Source organism: Heterodontus francisci, chromosome X, assembly GCF_036365525.1.
Source record: "Heterodontus francisci isolate sHetFra1 chromosome X, sHetFra1.hap1, whole genome shotgun sequence".
NCBI lineage: Eukaryota > Metazoa > Chordata > Chondrichthyes > Heterodontiformes > Heterodontidae > Heterodontus > Heterodontus francisci.
In genome coordinates this window covers 2532707-2557597 of record NC_090421.1, presented here as the reverse complement: position 1 = coordinate 2557597, position 24891 = coordinate 2532707, and the positions used below count along the sequence as shown (strand labels likewise).

Genomic DNA, 24891 nt, shown 5'->3' with positions numbered 1-24891 from the left:
GCTCCGTGTGGTCAAATAGTCTGTTTAGTGACACATGAAACAAGGCCCATCCGATCTGCACCCTAGACGAGGGGGAGGGGAGAATAAAGGGGAAAAGATAACATTTATGGGTGGCTGGAAGCTACAGGTGGGGTAAATGGGCCCCGTTAATTCTGTGTGTAGAACATGCTTGTGACTGGAGTTGCTATGAACAGACAGAAATATGCAGGGGAAAGTGGCAGGAGTAGATCGTAGAATCAGTCTCCAAGAGAAGTAGTGATCATTTAATTAAACATGGAAAGAGGGGAAACTGAAGAGGAGGGAAATGGTGAGTAGTTGTTCCGATCTGTTGTGCTGAATGTTGATGGTACCTTACAGCTGTGAGACTGTTTAAATCATGCTGCTGTAAGCACAGGTATGGGGACCTGCAGCTTATGGTGCTCCAACCAGTGATAGGTAGCTTCATAATGCCAGATAGAAGGATGGAAACAGATTTATCAGTAGCTTTCAAAAAGGGAATTGGATAAATACTTGAAGAAGAAAAAAATTGCAGGGAGGTGGGAAAGAGCAGGGGAGTGGGACTCTCCAAAAGAGCCAGCATAGACTCAATGGGCTGAACGGCCTCAGTCTGTGCTGTTGTGATCTGTAATAGAAAGGGCAGGGATGGGAGAACAAAGGGATCAGAGGAAGAATGACTGAGCTTCAGTGGCTCTGCTGTTTGGTGCTCCAGGTGAAGTAAGCACAACAGTGTGTAAGTGAGCTGGATGCAGGAGGCAATTCCCATTTAAATGAGTCAGTCTCATTCATTTGCTTGCACTGTGACAGGTTAGGCTAATAGCAAAGTGAGCTTCAGGCTCAGTCTATCCCTGAAATCTATTATGTACAGGACGGTCTCTACACAGCCCGTAATCCAATAAATCAAATTGTTATGTATAAATAATAACAACGTGCAATGACTGATGTTAAAATATCATACACAGTGTAATAGTTTATTATTTGTTCAATGGCAGTGTGCTTTTATTGTGGAAAATTGACATTATAAAAATGGAGCAGAGCCCATCAATCAGCACTATATTAATCTAACAGCATTAATCTAACAGCTTATTATGCCCATGGGAATTTAAAGCCAGACAAGTTAGAATGTTTAATGGCATTTAAAATTTTAATACTTCCTCTATTCAAACTGCTGGAGGAAAAAAAAACTGTGAAATAGTTTATAATAAAATCTTTTTTGCCCCCCAGAGACAAAGAAATACAGTGAGTGAGAAATCCAATATCGGGCGCCTCTTTTTTCTGCTTTAAATTATTATTGTGGGGTCGGGGAAAGAATTTTTGGTCCTAAGTGTGCCGGCTGCCAAATTGGAGAGCTAAACGGCCCCTAGTCCTGCTCTTCCTGAATCTATAAAAATACAACAGGCCTTCGCCAGCCTGGGATCACCCCCACCCTGCCAACTCCCAGGAACTACTTGCAGGTCAGCTCAAAGCTGGAGCCAGCCAGGATTGGTAAGGCCCCAGACAACAAGCTGCAACAGGACCACCCCCCCCTCCCTCCCCATTTAGGGTTTGCAGCTTGCCTGTTTAATGCAAATGAGGCACGAGCCCAGGATTTCCACCATGCTTCAGGCTAATGCTTCCGGTGCATGTTTGAATCATGTCCCCTATTTTGCACCAGAATTATTGAGGTTCATTTCTCCTCCAGTACATTTGAAAATTGCTCCCTTCAGTTTGACTCAGTTAAATGTCTACTACCCCACCTCAGTCTGCTCCCCTGCCTGTAATTTTCTGCTCTCCCGAAGATGTTGACTTCTTGCTGGGGTCTTGTACAACAGGCACCAGAACAACATGGTACCATGGCCAAGTGGCCATTTCTCATGTGTGAATTTAGACAAGGAGTATAGCAGGCTATTTGACTGTGCAGGGCATCACAGCTAAGCTGTGGACTCTGTCCTCTCCTGCCATCCACCAAATATGGAATTTCCAGCAGAGGCTATTGGGATGACCTTTGCTGATCCAGAGACCAATCAGCCCCCTACTGCCTCCCAGTAATACATACCAACTGTGTGCCAGAACATTCTGCTTAGTTTTACGTCGCCGAATTAGTGACACAACTTCAAAGTCTGATAATCTTTATTGTCAGGTTTTTTTCCCCTGCTGCTTGTCTCACGTTGTCATGGCAATGCAAATAAAGCTTTGCATCCAAGTGAAAATGGGAGACAATTTGCTTTGATATGGAAGCCTGCAGAAGCTCAGTGATTAAAACGGTTGTGTATAATGACTCCAGACAGTCCTACTTATGTTACAATTATGGCTTTTTTCATGAAATGCTGATTATAGTAGGGTTCATCTGGCCCTCCTGTAGATCAATATGCCTCAGTCCCAATAGCTTTGTTAAATGCTTACCTGTGCGTCTGGAGGACCTCCTTCATCCCTGATCAGCAGCAAGTGGCTCTGACCATTGACATTGATTTCCTTCTTGTATCGACCACCTGGCAGAGACACAGTGGGTACATTATAAATTCTTGAGACAAATAGGCTTTTTTTCCACTGTTTCAAGTTTTCCACTAATAAGCATGGAACAGTCACACTTGATCCAATGGTTTACAGTCTAAATCCACTGATTATAATAAACAAGAGGTTAAATGGCCCCTAAAACTAGTCACAGTGTAACTGCTGATGTGCTATGTAACTGGCTGATATGTGTTTCAGCCATCTAATGGTGTCAGCTGTGGCTCAGTGGGTAGCACTCTTGCCTCTAAGGCTGCAGATTCAAGCCCCACACAGGGGTACAGTAGCACAATGGTTATGTTACTGGATTAATAATCCAGAGACACAAGTTCAAATCTCACAACAGCAGTTGGGGAATTTAAAACTAACATTAAAAAATTAGCATCAGTAATTGTGCCATGAAACTACCGGATTGTCATAAAAACTCATCTGGTTCACTAATGTCCTTCAGGGAAGGAAACCTACTGTCCTCACTGGCCTATATGTAACTCCAGACCCACAGCAATATGGTTGAATAACTTCCCAGCCTAACAAGTTACTCAGTTGTATTCAAGCAGGTTGCTTCCCACCACCTTCTCATGGGCAATAAATGCTGGCCTTTTCAGCAGCACCCACATCCCGTGAATGAATTTTTTTTAAAACTCCATGGTTTGAGCACATAACACCAATGCAGTACTGAGGGACTGCTGCACTGTCGATGGTGCCATCTTTCAGATGAGATGTTAAACAGAGGCTCCGTCCGCCCTCTTAAGTGGACGTAAAAGATTCCATGTTACTGCTCAAAGAAGAGCAGGGGAGTTCTCCCTGGTGCCCAAGCCAACATTTATCCCCCAATCAACATCACTATCAGATCAACTGGTCATTTATCTCACTGCTGTCTGTGGGACTTTGCTGTGAACAAATTGGCCACAGTGTGTCTCTATCTTACAACAGTTATGAAGTATATTTACACTTCTAAAGTACTTCAGTGGCTGTGAAGCACTTTTTAAACACCTTCTGAGGTCATGAAAGGTGCTACATAAATGCAAGTTCTTCATTTTTCTAAAAAAGTGGTGAACTATCCTCCTTTGGAGGAGGCAAGAAAAGTATTAAAGGATCTGAGGAAAGGGCAGAGAAATGGAATTAGAATAGATAGCATCAGGAGCACTGCCACAGGTGTGATGGGCCAAATGGCTTTTGTACTGCCACTTGTATGATTGGATGATAAGCCAACACCCTAATGGGCAAGGTGTCCTTGTTGCACCAGCAATGAGAAGCTGGTTAAATTCCAACAGTGTATGTCCCAAAGACTTGACTCTGCCAACCTGCACCTAAGTTCTCTGGAGTTAGGTGAGTAGTGAGTGTCCTTATGATTTTTCAGCAGCTTGGTTTGTAGATCATTAAACACAATGGGGGTTTCCATGTGTGTCAGACAGCAGGCAAAGAAATAAAAATCCCATCCAGATCGGTTTTGATTTTTAAACGTTCTCCCTTTGTCTCTTTAAGGAGCTGACTCTTGCTTGGGTACAGTTCCACAGGTCCCAATAGCCCTCTGCTACATTGCTTGAGTGGCCAACCTTCACATGTGAATTTTGAACATCACAGCCATGCCCAGTCCTGTCCTCATCTAACATAAGCACATGAACATTTTCCAGCTGTGTGGTCAGGGCTGGGATCCCTGACTAATTGTTGCCCTCCCCACTGACACGAATTGCACTGCATCACTAAAGGCCCAGTGAACACAGCACAAAGTCCTTCCTGTTTAGTATAGCTCAGTATGTCACAAAGTGGTGCATTTACCCAGAGCTATGCTCTCGTCCTCACCCTTATAATACAATTTTATATTAATAGTTTCCATTAAATGGCTGTGAAAATGTCAGCAATATCAAAATGTAGAGGTTTATAAAAAGTCCGCAGAGTTTTACTTTTTGAAACTGTCACATTAATATTCTACATCTCACAATCTGAGCCAATTAACAAATACTACTCTCTTAAAACAGCAACTTGCATTTACATGGCACCATTAATGAAGAAAAACTTCCCAAAGTGCTTCACAGAGGCATTATCCAAGGAAATGGCCATTAGGCCAAAAAGGAGATATTTAGAAGGGAGATAACCAAATGCTTGGTCAAAGAAATTGCTTTTAAAGATGGTCTTAAAGGAAGAGAGGGAGGTGGAGAGGCAGAGGGGAATAGGGAGGGAATTGCAGATGTGGGGTGTAGGCAGCTGAAGGCATGGGGCCACCAATGGTGGAGCAAAGGGAGGGATGTACAAGAGGCCAGAGTCAGAGGAATGGTAAGTTTGGGTGACGGATAGGTGGGAGAAGGTTACAGAGATAGGGAAGGATGAAGCCATGTTGAGATTTAAACACACAATGAGAATTTTAAATCTGAAGCATTAGGGGAGCAGGAGCCAATGTAGATCAACAAAGACAAAGATGGGTGAGGGGGACTTGGTGTGGATAGGATAGGGGGAATTTGGATGAGTGGAAATTTACAGAGGGTGGACGATAGGAGGCCGGCCAGGAGAGAATTGGAATAGTCGGAGTCTGGAAGTGACAACGGTGTTGACGAGGGTTTCAGTGGCAGATAGGCTGAGATAGGGTTGGAGGCAGGTGATGTTATGGAGGTAGAAGTGGGTGGACTTCATGATGGAGAGGATATGTGACCAAAAGCTCAGCTCGGGGTCAAATAGGACAGTGACATTGCAAATAGTCTGGTTCAGTCTGAGACAGTGGCTGGGGAAAGAGATGGAGTTGCTGGCAAGGGTACAGAGTTTGTGGTGGGGATGAAAAACACTGGCTACAGTCTTCCCAATGTTTAACTGGAGGAAGTTGGAGCTCATGCAAGGCTGGACATTAGGCAAGAAGCCCAAGAACACAGAGGCAGTGGAGGGGTCAAGACAGGTGAAGAAGAGGGAGGGCTGGGTGTTGTCAGCGTACATATAAAAGTTGACTCCATGTCTGGTCTGTGGATGATGTCGCCGAGGGGAAGCGTGTGGATGGGGAGGAGGGCCAAAGACTCTGGAGATAATGTACAGGAGCTAACTGGTGGGAATCTAAAAATTATTTTTACCCCCGCTTGAAAAATTTCAATCCCCCATGAAATACTTATCATAAGTGATTCTCCTGATCTTTTCACCAAAAAAAAAACTAACCTTTTCATCGCACAATAGATTGACAGTCACAGAGTCTCAAGTGTCTTAGTTACTCACTAAAAGCCTTTTGCGGTAGTTACATAAGATGTTAAAACTGTCACAGTTTGATGGAAAGGATCCATGCAGGCCACACTAGAAATACAGCCCTAAAACAGCTAAGTACGTATCAAACAGTTCAGCTACAGACGACTGCTGTGATGGGACCACATCCTGTCAAGAGCACGGCACAAGCGTGAGCTTGTTTAACCGCATCCTGTGGAAGTGAAACAGTCTTTCTAAAAAATCAATGTTCACTTTATAAGTGGGGAATATTACACTTGGTCCTTCCAGGGAAAATTTAAAAAAAAAAGAAACACTCACTCGCACGTTAACTATGAACTCTACTTCCAACCTCAGCAGGAGGCCTTTGAAAATATCCTTTGTTGGTCATACTTAATAAGGCCTTTATATTACGCAATCACTTTAAATAATAGTTCTATTTGCCTTCATTTTGGGTGCTCTGAAACTGCCGTTAGCTGTAAACAAAAGTCTATTTTATTTTTTAAGTCCCATTAAATATGGGACACAAGGTTGCCAATCCTCAGTCTTGGAGTCTCCAGAAATTAAAGATTAATCCCCTGGACGCTGTTGTGAACAAACCCGGGAGAAAAATAATCAGGGTATTGAAAGAAATGCTGTTTTCTCTTTTCATTCTCTTTAAACACTACCATTTATTAGTTATATAAATACTGAAGATGTGAAGAAAAGGCTGGGTAAGGCAGTTAGAGGTGAGGTTATGTGATGAAAACTCAAGCAATATGTTCAACCAGTGTTGGCAACCCTCGTGGTACTGAGCAACAGAGGCTAGGAAGATCCCAGGTTTCATTTGTGGTCAGGAGATGCTGTGTGCTGCAGGGAGAATTCCAGATTCAATACTAACTTTCAAAAGGGAATTGGATAAATACGGGCGGAATGCCTCATCACCAGAACTTTCAAACAAGCACCAAGATGTAGCTTGGCTGGTGGTGAGAAGAGCCCTCCCCGTCAGATCCTTCCTGCATGCCCGAAGTCTCGCCCCCTCCGCGCAATGGCCCCGCGGTGGCTGTGGTGGGGAAGAGACGGTCGCCCACCTCCTCCTGGAATGTGTCTTTGCAAAGCAGGTGTGGAAAGAGATGCAGTGGTTTTTGTCGAGGTTCATCCCAAGCAGCTCTGTAACACAGGCGTCTGTGCTCTACGGGCTGTTCCCAGGGACGCACACCGAGACAAACATCAACTGCTGCTGGAGGACTATCAATTCGGTGAAAGATGCCCTTTGGTCTGCCCGAAACTTGCTGGTCTTCCAGCGAAAAGAGTTGTCAACCACCGAATGTTGCAGACTGGCACATTCCAAGGTCAAGGACTACGTGCCGAGGGACGCACTAAAGCTTGGGGCAGCCGCAGCAAAGGCTCAATGGGGAAAGACCACAGTGTAAGGTCCCCCCAAGCTGAACTGAGGGGCTGGATCCATGGGAAACCCCTCCAACTGTATCGGGAAAATTTTGTGTGCTGTAAATGTAAAAATGTATATGGCATGACAATGAAATGGAAGGGTTGTGAGGCAACTCAATTGTATTGAAGGAAACTGATCACCCTTGCACTGTTTGTATTTTTTGACTTGATGCTGTTTTAAACTGTTTGGGAATGTAATTTTTACAGATTTTTATGAATAAAGTATATTTTGGAAATAATTAAAAAAAAAGTGGGGTGGGGGCCTCAGGTCTCTTTTCACTAGTCTCTCCTTATAGGACAGTCTTCAGTACCTCAGCCATAGCCAATCTTCATATACAACTCTGGAAAATGAATATTCACTGGTTATTTAATCATGGAGACTCATCATTTCTTTCTTTTGGAGACTATGAGAAGTCAGATCCTGTTCTCCTGTAATGTTAACACACACCCATTTTCCAGCAGGAATCATTGGACAGCTCACATGAGTGGCAAACCTGGATCATTTTCCCCTTCCTGAAATCAAAGGCCTCAGGGTCCATGGTGAGCAATCTGGACACAAATTTGCATTTTCTGTTGTTGCAAATTTGAATACCTTACGTGAGAGCTTAATAAAGACAGCTTCCTGCTTTTGTCAATGGTGGGTCACGCCTCGGAGTTAGAAAGTCATGGGTTCAATTCCCACTCCAGAGACTTGAGCACATAATCCAGGCTGACATTCCAGTGCAGTACTGAGGGAGTGCTGCACTGTTCAAACTGCCATCTTTCAGACGAGATGCTAAAGCGAGGCCCTGTCAGTCCTCTCAGGTGGACATAAAAGATCCCATGGCCCTATTTCAAAGATGGAAAGCGGAGGTTCTCCCCAGTGCCCTGGCCAATATCTATCCCTCAACCAACATCACTAAAACAGATGAACTGATCAATTGGCTGTAAAGTGTTTTGGATACCTTGAGGTCCTGAAAGGCACTTTAGAAATGCAAGTTCCTTCTTTCTTTTTGTTTGGTTACAAAATGTTCAGCCAACTGTGTTCACCCCACAACCGCCACCCCCCCCCCCCCCCCCACAACCCCCACCCTGAAACTGCAAAGCTTCACACCTCATTCTGCATAGCATGGTCTACTACTATAGTTCATTCATCAATTCCTTGAAAACAGAAGCAGATCAACTTTTTTGCTATTTTTACATTTTACACTTCCAATCAACTATGTTTAAAATAGATGGGCCTTAGTTGTGGCAGAGCTGTTTCAGCAATTTTCTTTTACTGCCACTGATGAATCAATTGTAATTATGATGACTGCTTATAGAGGTAAAAGCCTGGCGCAATTTAATTTAACCCACAGTGGAGTAAGGAGCATTCATTTGCTTCTCTTCTGTCTAAACCTATTGTGCTGGCTATTTTTTCAGTATTTAAAATAGGACAACCAAATTGGAATCATTAAGAGCCTAAACTTCAACTCCAGGCAACCAGCAGACTGTCCTACACCTCCCCATCCCCCAGAGCACGATGCCCGGGAGGTTTTAAATACCCTGGTCTCATTCCCACATTAAAATGAAAGAACATGTGTTTATTCAGTGCCTTTCACAACCTCAGGACATCCCAATGCACTTTACAGCTAATAATATGGTCATGTATCTCATTGCTGTTTGTGACCTACCCCATCAGAGATTTGATAACTTGGGACAGATCAAGACTCAAATTAGAGATACATCTGGTCTATATGGCTCGATACCACATTACAGGGGAGAAATGCTCTGGTTGCCATGAGCAGTTACATCATAAACACGTGCCTATTGATGTCACTGCAGCCAATCCAATTCTTTTTCCCATTACATGGTCATCACTTTGTGACTATTAATGTGAAAACTGCAACTCAATCACTTCCCAAAACAGAATCCCATGTCAAAAAAAACAGAGTTTGACTTAAACAGTTGTCGTTAATTAGTGTCCTTGGAAATGGCAATAAAAAACGTTTTTTTTTTGTGAAAGTGAAATCCATACTTCAAACAAAAAAAGTTTCAGTTGCTCCTGGTATCTTATATTAAGAATTGATTTGGAGGGTTCTTTATCCCTGCAGGGAATCAGCCCATTAGCTGTCAGTGACTTTTAGGAATCAATTTAGCCAGCAGCAGGAGTTTCAAAGAGATGTCAAGAATTTCTCCATTTCTCCATTATGGACCATTTGTGAACTGTGTGAACTTGTACTGTGAATTACAAAGTGAACACACACAAAGTTAAAGATAAATGGAAGTGGATACTACTTAAAGAGCAGTGAGCAGCCCTGGTGCCACACCCTGTGCCACCACATGCCAGGATGTGGGTATGCACCCATGATATTCCACAGGACAAATTCCCAATCATGAGGAGAGAAGGGATATTAAGAGAGAATATGAACCCGAGCTGCACTAGTGTACCTCCTATTGACAGAACACAAGTGGGTCAATTCATGTGCCTATCCTCTCACCTGGGGAATGATGCCTTTTACATGTATCGGAGATTTATTTACAAGGGAAGGGGGGTGGAGGAGAAGCAGAAAAATACAAAACCAATTACTAAATATAATCAGGACATCATTCCCTGGCATTTAAAGGGCTTCACCTTCATAGAAAAAAAGCCAGTATACTTAGCCCAACATTGGGCTGGGCACCTCCCACAGCACTGCCACTGGGTGCTTTACCAGATTGCCTTGATGTTGTCAGTGATAACCCATCAATAAATGGAGCATCAACTATAAAGCGAATGTGAGCTTCAAGAATTTTTAGAAAGCCCATTCATTTCATAAACTCCACTGTAGATTTAACATGAACATTGCACACAGACCATTAGTAATTTATTAAGCTTTAATTACTTCAACATTTCAAGACCTGGAGGTCTTCAGGGAATGATGCAGTCTATAAAAATGTATTTGGTGGAAGGATCCATTGTTGTGATTGAAATATGAGCAGGTGCTATTTGAACCCAACTAACCAAGCAATGACCTCACGAAGAATACTAACTGATTAACCACCAAGTTTGATTAGTTATTGACCAATGTTAACAGGTTGGCACTTTCTGTGCTTATCATTCTATGATAAGATGACTCCAGTCCCCCAGTCCAACTGGATTCTCTGGTGAGCAATGTGGTCCCAGAAAACCCTCAACCACCAAGACGCACAAGTCTGGGGCGTTCCCCCTTGCCCCTGTTTGAAGATGCTGCAGGTTCTGTTTGGCTCCACAACTCAGGACCACTGCATTGCCCAACTGTTTTGAAAATCTTCCCAATTCCTTTCCTCTCTACGGGGCAGGGGTGAAGGGAAAAATGGCAGTGGGGGCTGGGGAAGAGCATGGATCCCAATTCTATGAACTTCCTCCACTGTGTGACTGAACAGGATTACCTCATGGTATTATTTTAAACCGGCATCTTTAGTCCCGATTAATATTTGAAATGGAAACACATTTCAGGACAACTGTGAGTTAGAGTTGCCTCCAGGATTGTCCTGGTGTCTTCCAGAATGAGAGATTATTCTCCTGGACGTTGCTGTGAGCAACTCAGGCAAAAAAAAATCATACAGGCATTAAAAAGGAATCTTTCTCCCAGTTTCTTTGAACACTTTTGTTTATTAGTTATAAAAATATTGGCAATGGGAAAAAGTCTGCTTAACTGGGCATGGTGGAGGAGGAGGAATGAAAGCTTCAGGATTTTGCAACTGAGCTGTGAGCCACTTGAACATTTAATTTTATTGTTGTGTGAACATTTAATATCTTGTTTGGAACATTAATTGCCCACAGATTGAGAACAGAGAATAACACAATATGCAGGCATTTTTGTAATTTGAACCCTCCTATTTGAGACTTCCCCTAAACAGAATCCTAAAATGTTCAGACTAACAGGTTTATTTTGTAAGTGAGCTGGAAAGATTTGCTCCATTACTAGTGGATCTTGTGGTATTGTTCATGGTTTACGACAGAAGTATTATACCACATAAATCTTACTGTGAGCCCTGCCAAGGAAGGTTCACAACTGGCCAATAGGGCAGAAGAACACAAGCAAGCATGGAATGGCCAAAGTTCCCTGTAAAATTTCGATTTTCTATGTGGCCAGTTTTTTCAATGCACGGCACCTTTACATTTCTTTCCGTGACCATGCATGCGCGGTACTTAACACAGAACAAGGCATGGTACTTTCCAGGTTGCTGCATGGCCGCGCATGCACGCAGTTTAGTGGCAACAATGGGCTGAATTGCCAATGCCATCAAGTTCACTCCTTCCACACTCTATGAACAATTACCCTTTCGTGAACTCTGTTCCACTCCTTCAATTTGCTGAGGAAAAGTCCCATTAATATCCCACAATGAACCTTAACATATTGGACAAAATTCCACAATATGTTGTAATTCCAACTCCTCTGCGATTCTAATCCCCTCACCTCCAGTGAAAGAGCCATCAAATCCCATGGAGTATATCATCTCAGCCTATACCTAGCCCAATAATCAGTTGTTCCAAACGAGAGTTTACCCAGCTCCTTTTTGAAGAAGTTAATCAGCGTCACATTGACAACTATGGTTGGGGGTGTCCTCCACAGATCAACTACTGAGGTGAAAGAATTTCTTCTAATCTTTGATCTCACTCGATACACTCAGGGCAGATGGAAACCAGTAACATAACTTGTATTTTGACCTCTATGCTACTGAACAACCTGATCACATTTCACAACGCAGAACTTTTTTGAAAAAATCAAAGCAACAATTACTTTTTCACATCATTCACAACACATATGGCTGCAAACTTGAATGCAGAAGAGCTCAGTTATGGCTTATATTTATAGTGCTGTCCAGAATTGCACCGTTACTTCACATGAAGTGCTAGAATCCATTAGGAACCCACCTTCCGGAGACTCATCCCGGACGTAGGTGCCAGTCAGATATCGATGTACAAGTGCGGACTTCCCACTGCGCAGACTGCCAACCAATCCCTGCAAAGAAACCAAGACAACATAGAGCTTCCAGTTCATAATTGCTAGATTCACAAGAGTGCAACCAGAACTGAGAATGTAGAACGATCAGAAAAGGTTGAACAGACTGGGGCTCTTTTCTCGAGAGAAGGGAAGGCTGAGGTGGGGGTGACTTAATCGAGGTCTTAAAACTTACACAAGGTTTTGATAGGTATCTGTAGAGAAGATGTTTCTAATCGTGGGGAAGAGATCAGAACAAGGGAGCCATCAACATAAGACAAACAATCACTAATAAATCCATTCGGGAATTCAGGAGAAACTCTTGACCCAGAGAGTGGTGAGAATGTGGAACTCGCTACCACAGGGAGTGGTTGAGATGAATAGTATAGATGTATTTAAGGGGAATCTGGATAAACACATGAGAAATAGGAATAGAAGGATATGTTGATGGGGCTAGATGGGGTGGGAGGAGGCGCATCTGGAGCATAAACACCGGCACGGACCATTTGGACTAAATGCCCTGTTACTGTGCTGTAGACTCAATGTAATTCTATCTAACAGCGGCATCTCATTTCTATCTTCCTTGTTCACCTTTCCTACCCCACATTGAAGACTGCTTCTTCCACCCAATTCCCCCTACTGCTAACCTTGTTTATGATCTCCATCAGCCAGGCGGATTTGGTTGGGATCTTAGACGTGATCGGGCGGCACAGTGGCGCAGTGGTTAGCACAGCAGCCTCACAGCTCCAGCGACCCAGGTTCAGTTTTGGGTACTGCCTGTGCGGAGTTTGCAAGTTCTCCCTGTGACCGCGTGGGTTTTCATCGGGTGCTCCGGTTTCCTCCCACAGCCAAAAGACTTGCAGGTTGATAGATAAATTGGCCATTGGAAATTGTCCCTAGTGTAGGTAGGTGGTAGGAGAATGGTGGGGATGTGGTAGGGAATATGGGGTTAATGAAGGATTAGTATAAATGGGTGGTTGTTGGTCGGCACAGACTCGGTGGGCCGAAGGGCCTGTTTCAGTGCTGTATCTCTCTATGACTCCATGTGGACCATATAACTGTATCAGGCCACCCAGAGGGGTCACAGTTCAGGTGAGACAAATCAGAGATATCAGTTTTCTCCCTCTAAATTGTATACATCACCATCATGCACCATCGAGTGGCCTGAGAACAAAGCAAAGCTCATCCAGTGTGACCACTCCACGGGATACATTACTAGGCCACCTGAAAACAAGGTGGATGCTCCTTTTGGTGGTGCCTCCACAAAACAGCATTAATGCCATAATAAAACAAAAGCAAAATACAAATCTGAAATAAAAACAAGAAACGCTGGAAATACTCAGCAGGTCTGGCAGCATCTGTCGAGAGCGAAGCAGAGTTAACGTTTCAGGTCAGTGACCCTTCATTAGAACTGGCAAATGTTAGAAATGTAATAGGTTTTAAGTAAAGTGTGGGGGGGAGCGTGGGGCAAGAGATAACAAAGGGCAAGGTGTTGATAGGAAAGAAGGTCACAGAGAGTAACTGACCAGAAGGTCATGGAGCAAAGGCAAACAATATGTTAATGGTGTGCTGAAAGACAAAGCGTTAGTGCAGAGAGGGTGTTCATTGACAGAAAAATGAACAGCCCTGGCCCAAAGCACAAACATGAAAAAAAAGGGGGTAAGCACATGGTTAAAAAAAATGAAACAAACTAAAATCAAATGTAAAAAAAAATAACTAAAAATAAAAAGCCCCCCCCCCAATGAGGAGACCACATTGAAAGTACAAGTAAATCGCTGCTTCACCTGAAAGGAGTGTTTGGGGCCTTGGATAGTGAGGAGAGAGGAGGTAAATGGGCAGGTATTACACCTTCCTGCGATTGCATGGGATGGGGACGAAGTGGTGGAGGTAATGGAGGACTGGACCAGGGTGTCGCGGAGGGAGCCATCCCTTCGGAATGCTGACAGGGGAGGGGAAGATGCGTTTGGTAGTGGCATCACGCTGGAGGTGGTGGAAATGGCGGAGAATGATCCTTTGGATGTGGAGGCTGGCGGGATGGAAAGTGAGGACAAGGGGAACCCTGTCACGGTTCTGGGAGGGAGGGGAAGGGGTGAGGGTAGAAGTGCGGGAAATGGGCCGGACAGGATCGAGGGCCCTGTCAACCACAGTGGGGGGGGGATCCTCGGTTGAGGAAAAAGGAAAACATATCAGAAGTGCTGTCATGGAAGGTTGCATCATCAGAGCAGATGCGGCGGAGATGGAGAAACTGGGAGAATGGAATGGAGTCCTTACAGGAGGCAGGGTGTGAAGAAGTATAGTCAAGGTAGCTGTGGGAGTCGGTGGGCTTATAATGAATATTAGTAGACAGCCTATCCCCAGAGATGGAGATAGAGATGTCGAGGACGGGAAGGGAAGTATCGGAGATGGACCATGTAAAGGAGAGAGAAGGGTGGAAATTAGAAGCAAAGTTGATAAAGTTTTCTAGTTCCGGGCGGGAGCAGGAAACGGCACCGATACAGTCATCAATGAAAAAGAGTTGGGGGAGGGGGCCTCCGAGTAGGACTGGAACAAAGAATGTTCGACATATCCCACAACGAGACAGGCATAACTAGGACCCATGCAGGTACCCATAGCAACACCTTTTACTTGAAGGAAGTGAGTGGAGTTGAAGGAGAAGTTGTTCAATGTGAGAACAAGTTCAGAATTAATGCCATAACTGCTAATACTATACAGTTGCATATCTCGACAAAGACCCTAGTTTGAGATTGACTAACTCAGTCAGTTCAGCCCGGGACTCCAAGTCAAAAGGTGTCGGGCTCAAATCCTGGCAGCCTTTCAACCTTCTGAGGTGGATGTCACGCCTTAGAATGTGGGGAGAAAACAGGAGCATGCAGTGTCTCCTGATTGGCCAGCAACAGGAACAGGGATCAGTATCAGACCCAAAAGAAGCCCATAAGCAATCTCTCTCAGTTCCTAGTGTGTCCAAATACGACAGAGAATTGAGCTCAGCAGAGAAGCAGGGTGCGAAAGAGACAGCTTTCTCTTTGTAAGACTTGTGGACAGATTTACTAGAATGTACATCCCTTTTCATCTGCACATGACAGATAAATCCTGACTTATTGCCACATTGCCATATTGATTGCAGTAAATGTACGGGACAGGAGGGTGGACACCTGCCTTATCAGCCTGGATCAGGAGAAGGCTTTTGACAGGATATCACACACCTACATGATGGATGTGCTTTCCAAAATGGGGTTTGGGGAGGGAATCTGCAATTGGATCAAACTGCTCTACACAAACATCAGTAGCGCAGTCTCAATCAATGGGTGGGAATCGGAACGTTTCCCGATCAAATCTGGAGTCAAACAGGGCTGTCCTCTCTCCCCGGTCTTGTTTGTTTGCTGTATTGAACCCTTTGCTGAGTCTATTAGGAAGGATGCAAGCGTAAGAGGGATGACAATCCCAGGCAGTGGAGGCACTCAGGTTAAAACCTCCCTGTACATGGATGACGTCGCCGTCTTCTGCTCGGATCCGCTGTCCGTTCGCAGACTGATGAGCATCTGCGACCAGTTCGAACTGGCCTCGGGAGCCAAAGTTAACCACGGCAAGAGCGAGGCCATGTTCTTTGGGAACTGGGCTGACCAATCCTTTGTCCCCTTCACCGTCAGGTCAGCCTACCTGAAGGTGCTGGGGATATGGTTCGGAAGGGCCGGGGCGTGCACCAAAACCTGGGAGGAGCGAGTAGCCAAGGTACAACACAAGTTGAGCATGTGGGAGCAGCGATCTCTCTCCATTGTGGGTAAGAGCCTGGTCATCAGATGCGAGGCGCTCACGTTGTTGCTGTACGTGGCGCAGGTCTGGCCCATACCCCACTCCTGCGCTGTGGCGGTCACCCGAGCCATTTTCCGCTTCATCTGGGGATCCAAATGGACCGGGTCCGGAGGGACACAATGTTCAAACCTCTGGATAAGGGCGGGAAAAACGTACCCAACGTGGCCCTCATCCTGATGACCACCTTCGTGTGCGGCTGCATCAAGCTGTGTGTAGACCTCCAATACGCAAACTCCAAGTGTCACTACGTGCTGAGGTTCTATCTGTCCCCGGTGTTACGAAGGATGGGCCTGGTCACATTGCCGCGGAACGCTCCATGCAGTTGGGCCGTGCCGTACCACCTATCCTTCGTGGAGCAGTTTCTGCGGAAAAACACCTTTGACCACCGGTCCATCAGGCAGTCGTCTGCACGGAATGTCCTCAAGGCCCTACGGGAAAAGGAGACGGTGGATCCTGTCGGATGGTTCCCCGAGCAGACCGCCAAAGTCATTTGGCAGAATGCCTCATCACCAGAATTTTCAAACAAGCACCTAGATGTAGCTTGGCTGGTGGTGAGAAGAGCCCTCCCCGTCAGATCCTTCCTGCACGCCCAGAATCTCACCGCCCCCGCACACTGCCCTCGAGGTGGCTGTGGTGGGGAAGAGACGGTTGCCCACCTCCTCCCTGAATGTGTCTTTGCAAAGCAGGTGTGGAAAGAGATACAGTGGTTTTTGTCGAGGTTCATCCCAAGCAGCTCTGTAATACAGGAGTCTGTGCTCTACGGGCTGTTCCCAGGGATGCACACCGAGACAAACATCAACTGCTGCTGGAGGACCATCAATTCAGTGAAAGACGCTCTTTGGTCTGCCTGAAACTTGCTGGTCTTCCAGCGCAAAGAGCTGTCCACCACCAAATGTTGCAGATTGGCACATTCCAAGGTCCAGGACTACGTGCTGAGGGACGCACTAAAGCTTGGGGCAGCCGCAGCAAAGGCTCAATGGGGAAAGACCACTGTGTAAGGTCCTCCCGCCATAGTGAACTGAGGGGCTGGACTCACGGAAAACCCCTCGGGCTGTATGCACCAAATATGGGTTTGCTGCAAAATGGAATGGAAGGGTTGTGAGGTAACTCACTCCTGTATCGAAGAAAACTGATTTCCTTTGCACTTTTTGGAATGTCAACTTGGTGCTGTTTTGAACTGTTTTGTAATGTATTTTTAAAAAAGATTTTTATGAATAAAGTATATTTTTGGAAAAAAATGAAGAAGGAGAAAGAGCAAGACCAGATGAGAAAAATCAATCACAACTACAAAATCTTGCTCATTGTGCTGGGGGGGAAAGCAAGAGATGTCCTGGGACTACGCTCAAGCCATGTGTTCCTGCCACTTGGATGACTGTGTAAATGACCAGAGCATTGCTCTGACATTATATAGATGATGCATGAACTGCTTTTTTTGATATATACAAATAACTTGGATCTTGGAATACAGAGCAGAATCGCAAAATTTACTGACAACACCAAACTTGGAGGTGTGGCAAACAGCAAGGATGATATGAACTGCCTGCAACCGGACATAGGCTAGCAGAATGGGCAAAGAGGTGGCATCCAGACAAGTGTGAGGTGATGCATTTTGGCAGAAGGAATTGGGAGAGGTAATATATACTTAATGGCACAGTTCTAAAGAGTGTGCAGGAACAGAGGGACCTAGGGGTGCACATGTGCATGTGATCTTTGAAGGTGACAGGACCTATTGAGAGAGTGTTTAGTAAAGCATATGGGATCTCGGGGTTTATAAATAGGGGCATTGATACAAAAGAAAGTTATGCTGAACCTCTATAAAATTCTGATTAGACCCCAACTGGAGTATTGCGTCTCGTTCTGGTCACCACACTTCAGGAAGGATGTGAGGGTCCTTGACAGGGTGGAGAGGAGATTTACCAGAATGGTTCCAGGGATGAGGGATTTTAGTTACAAGGTTAGGTTGGAAAAGCTGGGGTTGTTCTCCTTGGAACAAAGGAGATGAGGGGAGATTTAATAGAAGTGTGCAAGATTATGACAGGCTTAGATAAGTTAGACAAGGAAAAACTGTTCCCATTAACTAATCGTACAAGGACTAGGGGACACAGATTAAAGGTTTTGGGCAAGAGATGCAGGGGGAATGTGAGGAAGAACTTTTTTACGCTGCGGGTGGTAATGATCTGGAACTCTCTGCCCACAAGAGTGGTGGAAGCAGAAACAAAGACTTGCAGGTTGATAGGTTAATTGGCCATTATAAATTGCCCCTAGTATAGGTAGGTGGTAGGGAAAATATAGGGACAGGTGGGGATGTGGTAGGAATATGGAATTAGTGTAGGATTAGTATAAATGGGTGGTCGATGGTCGGCACAGACTCGGTGGGCCGAAGGGCCTGTTTCAGTGCTGTATCTCTAAACTAAACTAAACTTCAAAAGGAAATCAGATGGCCACTTGAAGGAAATAAACTTACAGGGCTACAGGGATCATATTTATCTCACACTGTGTTTCACAGCAGATATATTTCACAAACAGCAATAGCCAAAATGGCAGCTGCCGGGCTTGTGGCTGAGAAGTAACAAATGATGCAAACTTACCAACCGGAACTCCGGGACTGAGCGACTTAATGTCCACTCCTGACTGTTCACAAAGGCCTCTAAGAAAAGAAAACAAAGGAGTAGGTCAGCAGCGAAAAAAGAGAGAAATATTCAACGTAACATGCAGCATAAAAAGTACACCCAAGAGCTGCCCACACAGGCTATTTCCCTGAGGTTAAAGACCATAGGATTAACATGAGACAGACAGACAGACAGAGACAGAGAGCGAGAGAGAGACAGAGAGAGAGAGAGAGAGAGGATGCTGTCTGGCCAGAGCCTCCATAATTTCAACCTTTCCCTCAGTAACCTAGGATGCATCCCATCCAGATCAGGTGATTGTTCTACTGAGAGGAAGCTGGATGAACACACGAGGGAGAAAGGAACTGAAGGATATGGTGATGGGGTTAGAAGGGAGGAAGGTCATCTAGAGCATAAACACTGGCATGGACCTGTTGGGCTGAATGGCCTGTTTGTGTTGTAAATACAGCACCCTCTGAGCAATACTGCTGACCATAGCACCTCAGGTTTTTGGAGGGGAGAATAAAATCAGGCCAGATCACCCATCCGGTTTATTCTCTAGTGAGCAGCTGAGCTGTGCAGAACATGAAGAGCTGAAATTTGATCTGTGGTCTTTGCTGGCATCAATTGGGACTGGGGGAGTGATGCTAAAATTTGCCTCAGTGCCCCCTGTTTAGGGAGTGGGGGAGAATAAATTAAAATCAGCCAGGGTGCCTGCTCTTGTAGGGAACTGCATTTAAAGGGATTAGTCCCATGTTCTGGAGAATTACACAATGCTCAGAGTATGGGATTGGTGAGTTTACCCTCAAATCCTTCTCAGTTTTCTTTCTTTCTCCCTCTAGTTACTTTGCAACAAGGTCCTATAAAAAACATGGCAGCTGTATTCTGCAGATTAACTTCACAATGAATTTGAGCATTACACAGCATGTAAAAATCACAAACTACACATTTTGGTCACATGTTCCCCATTGACCCTGACAAGTCAAGAGATATACTGACCTGTTGAGCATAGGGCAATTTCACTAACACAAAGGAGCATGGGTAACCACCACTGCTACTCCGACGTGTTATTAGTACACTTATGGAGTCTGACATGAGTCACATCCTAATAATACATGAGAGAGTGGTCATCTCTGTTGAGCTGGAGTGGCTTCCTCTAACTATCACTCAGATAATAAACTGCATCAAAATCTGGATTTCAAGCTTCAGTGTAGAAGTCTCCACTCTGTTACATATAGATGGAAACAGAGATGAAGATGCCATTTAGAAGGGGAATTGTGCAATATCAGCAAGTTCAAAGTCCAGGTCAGATATAAATGTCCCCTACAACAGAAACTCAGCATGTACTGGGTACCAAAACGCTATTGTCAGGACCCAAACATGTGAAGCAAATAAATATTTTGACAGCACCAGTATCCAGGCCACACAACAAGCAAAAGGTTTTCTCTTTGCAAGTAGCAAAATCATCCTACATACTCGCATTTATGATTTCTTTATATGTAAAGGGCAGAGGAAATTTCCCCCACAGTCTCATTCTTGATTATGAGAGTAAATTGGCAAGAAATATAAAAACAAACAGTAAGAGCTTCTATGGGTATATAAAAAGGAAGAGAGTAGCTAAAGTAAGTGTGGGACCCTTAGAGGATGGGACTGGGGAATTAAAACAGGGAACAGGGAAATGGCAGATAATTTAAACCAATATTTTGCATCAGTCTTCACGGTGGCGGACACTATAAACATCCCAACAATAATAGATGAGCAAGGTGTAAATGGGAGGGAGGAACTTGTAACAATCTCTATCACGAGGGAAAAGGTGCCGAACAAACTGATGGGACTAAAGGCAGACAAGTGGCCAGGACCTGATGGCCTGCATCCAAGGGTTTTAAAAGAAGTGGCTGCAGAGATAGTGGAGGCATTGGTCATAATAAACCAAAACTGGATTCCAGCAGGGTACCAGCGGATTGGAAATCCGCTAATGTGACGCCCCTATTCAAGAGAGGGAGACAGAAAGTAGGAAACTATAGACCAGTTAGCTTATCAGTCATTGGGAAAATACTCGAGTCCATTATTAAGGAAGAAATAGCAGGACATTTTGAAAAACATAATGCAAATTGAGTCAACATGGTTTTATGAAAGGGAAATCATGTTTGACAAATTTGTTAGTGTTCTTTGAGGATATAACAAGCAGAGTGGATAAAGGTGAACCAGTAGATGTTGTGTATTTGGATTTTCAGAAGGCATTTGATAAGGTGCCACATAAAAGGTTATTGCACAAAGTAAGAGCTCAGGGTACTGGGGGTAATGTGTTGGCATGGATTGAGGATTGGCTAACACACAGAAGGCAGAGAGTCGGGATTAATGGGTCTTTTTCAGGTTGGAAAGCCGTAACTAGTGGGGTGCCACAAGGATCGGTCCTAGGGCCTCAACTATTTACTATCTATATTAATGACTTGGAGGAAGGGACAGAGTGTGGTGTATCCAAATTTGCTGACGATGCAAAAATAGGTGGGAAGGCATGCAGTGATGAGGACACAAAGAATCTGCAAAGGGACATAGATCAGTTAGGTGAGTGGGCAAAAACTTGGCAGATGGTGTTCAATGTGGGAAAGTGTGAGATCATCCACTTTGGTAGGAAGAATAAAAAGGCAGATTATTATTTAGATGGAGAAAGACTACAAAATACTGCAGTACAGAGGGATCTGGGTGTTCTTGTACATGAAACACAAAAGGTTAGCATGCAGGTGCAGCAAGTAATTAGGAAGGCAAATGGAATTTTGGCCTTTATTGCCAGGGGGTTAGAGTTTTAAAAATAGGGAAGTCCTGTTACAGCTGTACAGGGTGTTGGTGAGGCCACACCTGGAGTACTGAGTACAGTTTTGGTCCCCATATTTAAAGAAGGATATACTAGCATTGGAGGCAGTTCAGAAAAGGTTCAGTAGGCTGATTCCTGGGATGAAGGGGCTGTTTTATCAAGAACGGCAAAACAAGTTAGGCCTTTATTCATTGGAGTTTAGAAGAATGAGAGGTGATCTTATAGAAACGTATAAGATTTTAAAGGGGCTTGACAGGGTAGATGTTGAGAAAGTGTTTCCACTAGTGAGGGAATCTCGCACTAGGGGACATAAATACAGAATAAGGGGGCTACACATTTAAAACTGAAATGCAAAGGAATTTCTTCTCTGAGGGTGGTGAATCTCTTGAATTCTCTACCTCAGAGAGTTGTGGAGACTAGGTCACTAAATGTATTTAAGGAGGAGGTAGACAGATTTTGAAATCTTGGGGAGACAAAGGTTATGCAGAGCAGGCCCGAAAGAGGAGTTGAGGACTGGGGGAGATCAGCCATTATCTTATTGAATGGCGGGGCAGGCTTGAGGGGCTGAATGGCCTACTCCTATTTCTTATGTTCTTATGTGTCTGTTCACATACAAGGAGAACAACACAGGCAGTGACTGGTGTTAGAATGATAGCTTCAAGCATAGGTTGACCTCAATCATTGTGTGCTTGTTCTAGAAGAACTTTTAAAATATGATTATGTATTATTGCTGTTCTCTGTTGGTTTATCTATTGTTATAAGTTGTAAAAGCTTTGCTCTGCTTGACCCACTCTGATGCAGCTGCTCTCTCGTGCCCATTAGAGTGAATTACTCTCTCCTTCACATTCATTATTTCAAACCAAAAAGGACAGTAAACATCTAGTGTCAATCTGTGCAGAGGGCAATGTTGCATGCTGACATGCTGAGCGGGTATTAAGTTGCTGGCAGGCCTTTTAGCTTAGTTTTTTCTCTCCCCTTCTGTTTCTAGAGGAAACAGGCACTTAGAATGATTAGAATCTAAAGGTAACATTAGAGCAGCTGCCCTGTTGTTGCCAAGAAGTGGCCAGTAAGGCTCAGCCTTCAATGCTTGACTGGATACTTTGGAACAGGCTTTGAGAAGGTTTACTATCGTCACCTTTTCACTTCAATGCAGTCCTAGACTTTTTTATATAAAGAGCAATATTTCAATTGTCACAAATATTAAAAAAATATGTTCACTGCCCTGTTCCCTCCTCTTGATCCCTAGCCAGTGACTTCTGCCAGAAAGTGCATTTGTGTGTTTATGTTAGGTAAGCACAGCATCAGGCTCAGGAAGTGTAGACACTGTTGTAATGTAGGAAATGTGGCAACCAATTTGCACACAGCAAGCTCCCATATACATCAATGAGATAAATGATCAGATAATCTGTTTTAGTGCCGTTGGTTGAGGGGTAGATATTGGCCAGGACACTGGGGAGAATGTCCCTATTAATTAAGGTAGTGTCATGGAATCTTTTACGTCCACCTGAGGGGACAGATGGTGTCTCCATTTAACACCTCATCTGAAAGACAGGACCTCCGGCAGTGCAGCACTCCCTCAGTACTGCACTGGAGTGTCAGCCTGGATTATGTGCTCAAATCCCTGGAGTGGGAATTAAACGCACAAGCTTCTGACTGAAATGAGAATGCACTACCCATTGGGCCTTAGCCAACACAAAGAATGGGGAGGCCTGCACCTGTGGAACTTTATTCCAGCAGATTCTCAGTGTTTGCCCAATGTAAACCTCACTTGTAATTCATTACATCAAGTAGGATGGCAATCTGAAGAGTATTTCCTGTGACAGAACTGGAATCGAGGGTTCTCCCATCCCTCAGCCCCAAACCCAAGAGCATGATTGCGAAATTTAGTCAGTAGTAAAACAGATTTATGCTTTCTAACTGGAAGTGCTCCACTGATCAGAGCAATACATCCTGTCACACAGGTATCAGACAATGGGATTCAGGTGCTTGTGTTTTCACTAAGTGGCTAGCAAGTGCATTATGAACAGAAACAAGGATTTTCACCCCCCCCAGTGGCACATAAATCAACCAACATCTGAAAACATCCAGTACAACTCGGGAATGTGTGAGTGATCTCAGTGATTATATTTTGTAATCTTTAGAGAATGGGGTGCAGCAGGGCAGTTGAATCCTATTCTTTTAACTGGTACCCGATGTCCCAGACTAGCCTAGACAGATGGGAAGAAAGAATCACGAAGGCTTAGAAATCATCTGCGGGACACAAAACAAACACTCCCGGAAATGGGTGCAGTAGGGGACACCCTTCTGAAGTTGGGGCAGGCTATGGGGAGCTGTGCTCTGTATCTAACCTATGCTATATATGACTTGGGAGTGCTTGATGTGGACAGTGGTCGGTCATAGATTCCTCAAAATGGACAATACTTCAGAATCCAAAGAATAATGCATTCAGTGTGCGCCGTGCCTGATATTAATTTCCCAGCAGAGATGCTTCACTTTTTAATATAAAAACAAGAAATGCTGGAAATACTCAGCAGGTCTGGCAGCATCTGTGGAGAGAGAAGCAGAGTTAACGTTTCAGGTCAGTGACCCTTCTTCAGAACTGGCAAATATTAGAAATGTAAAAGGTTATAAACAAGTAAAGCGGGAGTGGGGCAAGAGATAACAAAGGAGAAGGTGTAGATAGGACAAGGTCACAAAATAGCTGACCAGAAGATCGTGGAGCGAAGGCAAACAATATGTTAATTGCGTGTTGAAAGACAAAGCATTAGTACAGATAGGGTGTTAAAGGATTGAAAATTGAGCAGCCGCAAGTACAAACATGAAAAAAAAGTGGGTAAGCAAACTGAACAAACTTAGATGAGGAGACCACATTGTGAGCAGCGAATACAGTATACTACATTGAAAGAAGTACAAGTAAATCGCTGCTTCACCTGGGGCCTGGGATAGTGAGGAGAGAGGAGGTAAATGGGCAGGTATTACACCTCCTGCGATTGCAGGGGAAGGTGCCATGGGAAGGGGACGAGGTGGTGGGGGTAATGGAGGAGTGGACCAGGGTGTCACGGAGGGAATGATCCCTTCGGAATGCTGACAGGGGAAGGGAGGAGAAGATGCGTTTGGTAGTGGCATCACGCTGGAGGTGGCGGAGGATGATCCTTTGGATATGGAGGCTGATGGGGTGGAAAGTGAGGACAAGGGAAATCCTGTCATGGTTCTGGGAGGGAGGAGAAAGGGGGGGGGGGGGAGGGGTGAGGGTAGAGGTGCGGGAAATGGGCCGGACACGGTTGAGGGCCCTATCAATCACAGTGGGGGGGCGGGGGGGGGGGGGAGAATCCTCGGTTGAGGAAAAAGGATGTCATATCAGAAGCGCTATCATGGAAGGTAGCATCATCACAGCAGATGTGTCGGAGACAGAGAAACTGGGAGAATGGAATGGAGTCCTTACAGGAGGTAGGGTGTGAAGAGGTGTAGTCGAGGTAGCTGTGGGAGTCGGTGGGCTTATAATGGATATTAGTAGACAGCCTATCCCCAGAGATGGAGACAGAGAAGTCGAGGAAGGGAAGGGAAGTATCAGAGATGGACCATGTAAAGGAGAGAGAAGGGTGGAAATTAGAAGCAAAGTTGATAAAGTTTTCCAGTTCGGGGCGGGAGCAGG

General features: G+C 44.7%; 1 protein-coding gene across 4 annotated transcripts in view; it reads right to left on the bottom strand.

Annotated features, from left to right (window-relative positions):
- The window catches only part of LOC137358522 (arf-GAP with GTPase, ANK repeat and PH domain-containing protein 1-like), a 160607-nt gene that overhangs the window by 57617 nt on the left and 78099 nt on the right, over nucleotides 1-24891 (bottom strand). For 3 of the 4 annotated variants that reach the window (XM_068024433.1, XM_068024432.1, XM_068024434.1), the window contains exons 2-4: nucleotides 18410-18468; nucleotides 11945-12032; nucleotides 2380-2465 (exon numbers count right to left, since the gene is read on the bottom strand). In XM_068024433.1, the coding sequence (XP_067880534.1) occupies nucleotides 2380-2465; nucleotides 11945-12032; nucleotides 18410-18468 (233 nt within the window). The remainder of the gene's footprint in view (nucleotides 1-2379; nucleotides 2466-11944; nucleotides 12033-18409; nucleotides 18469-24891) is intronic. The other variant, XM_068024436.1, reaches the window with a different exon arrangement.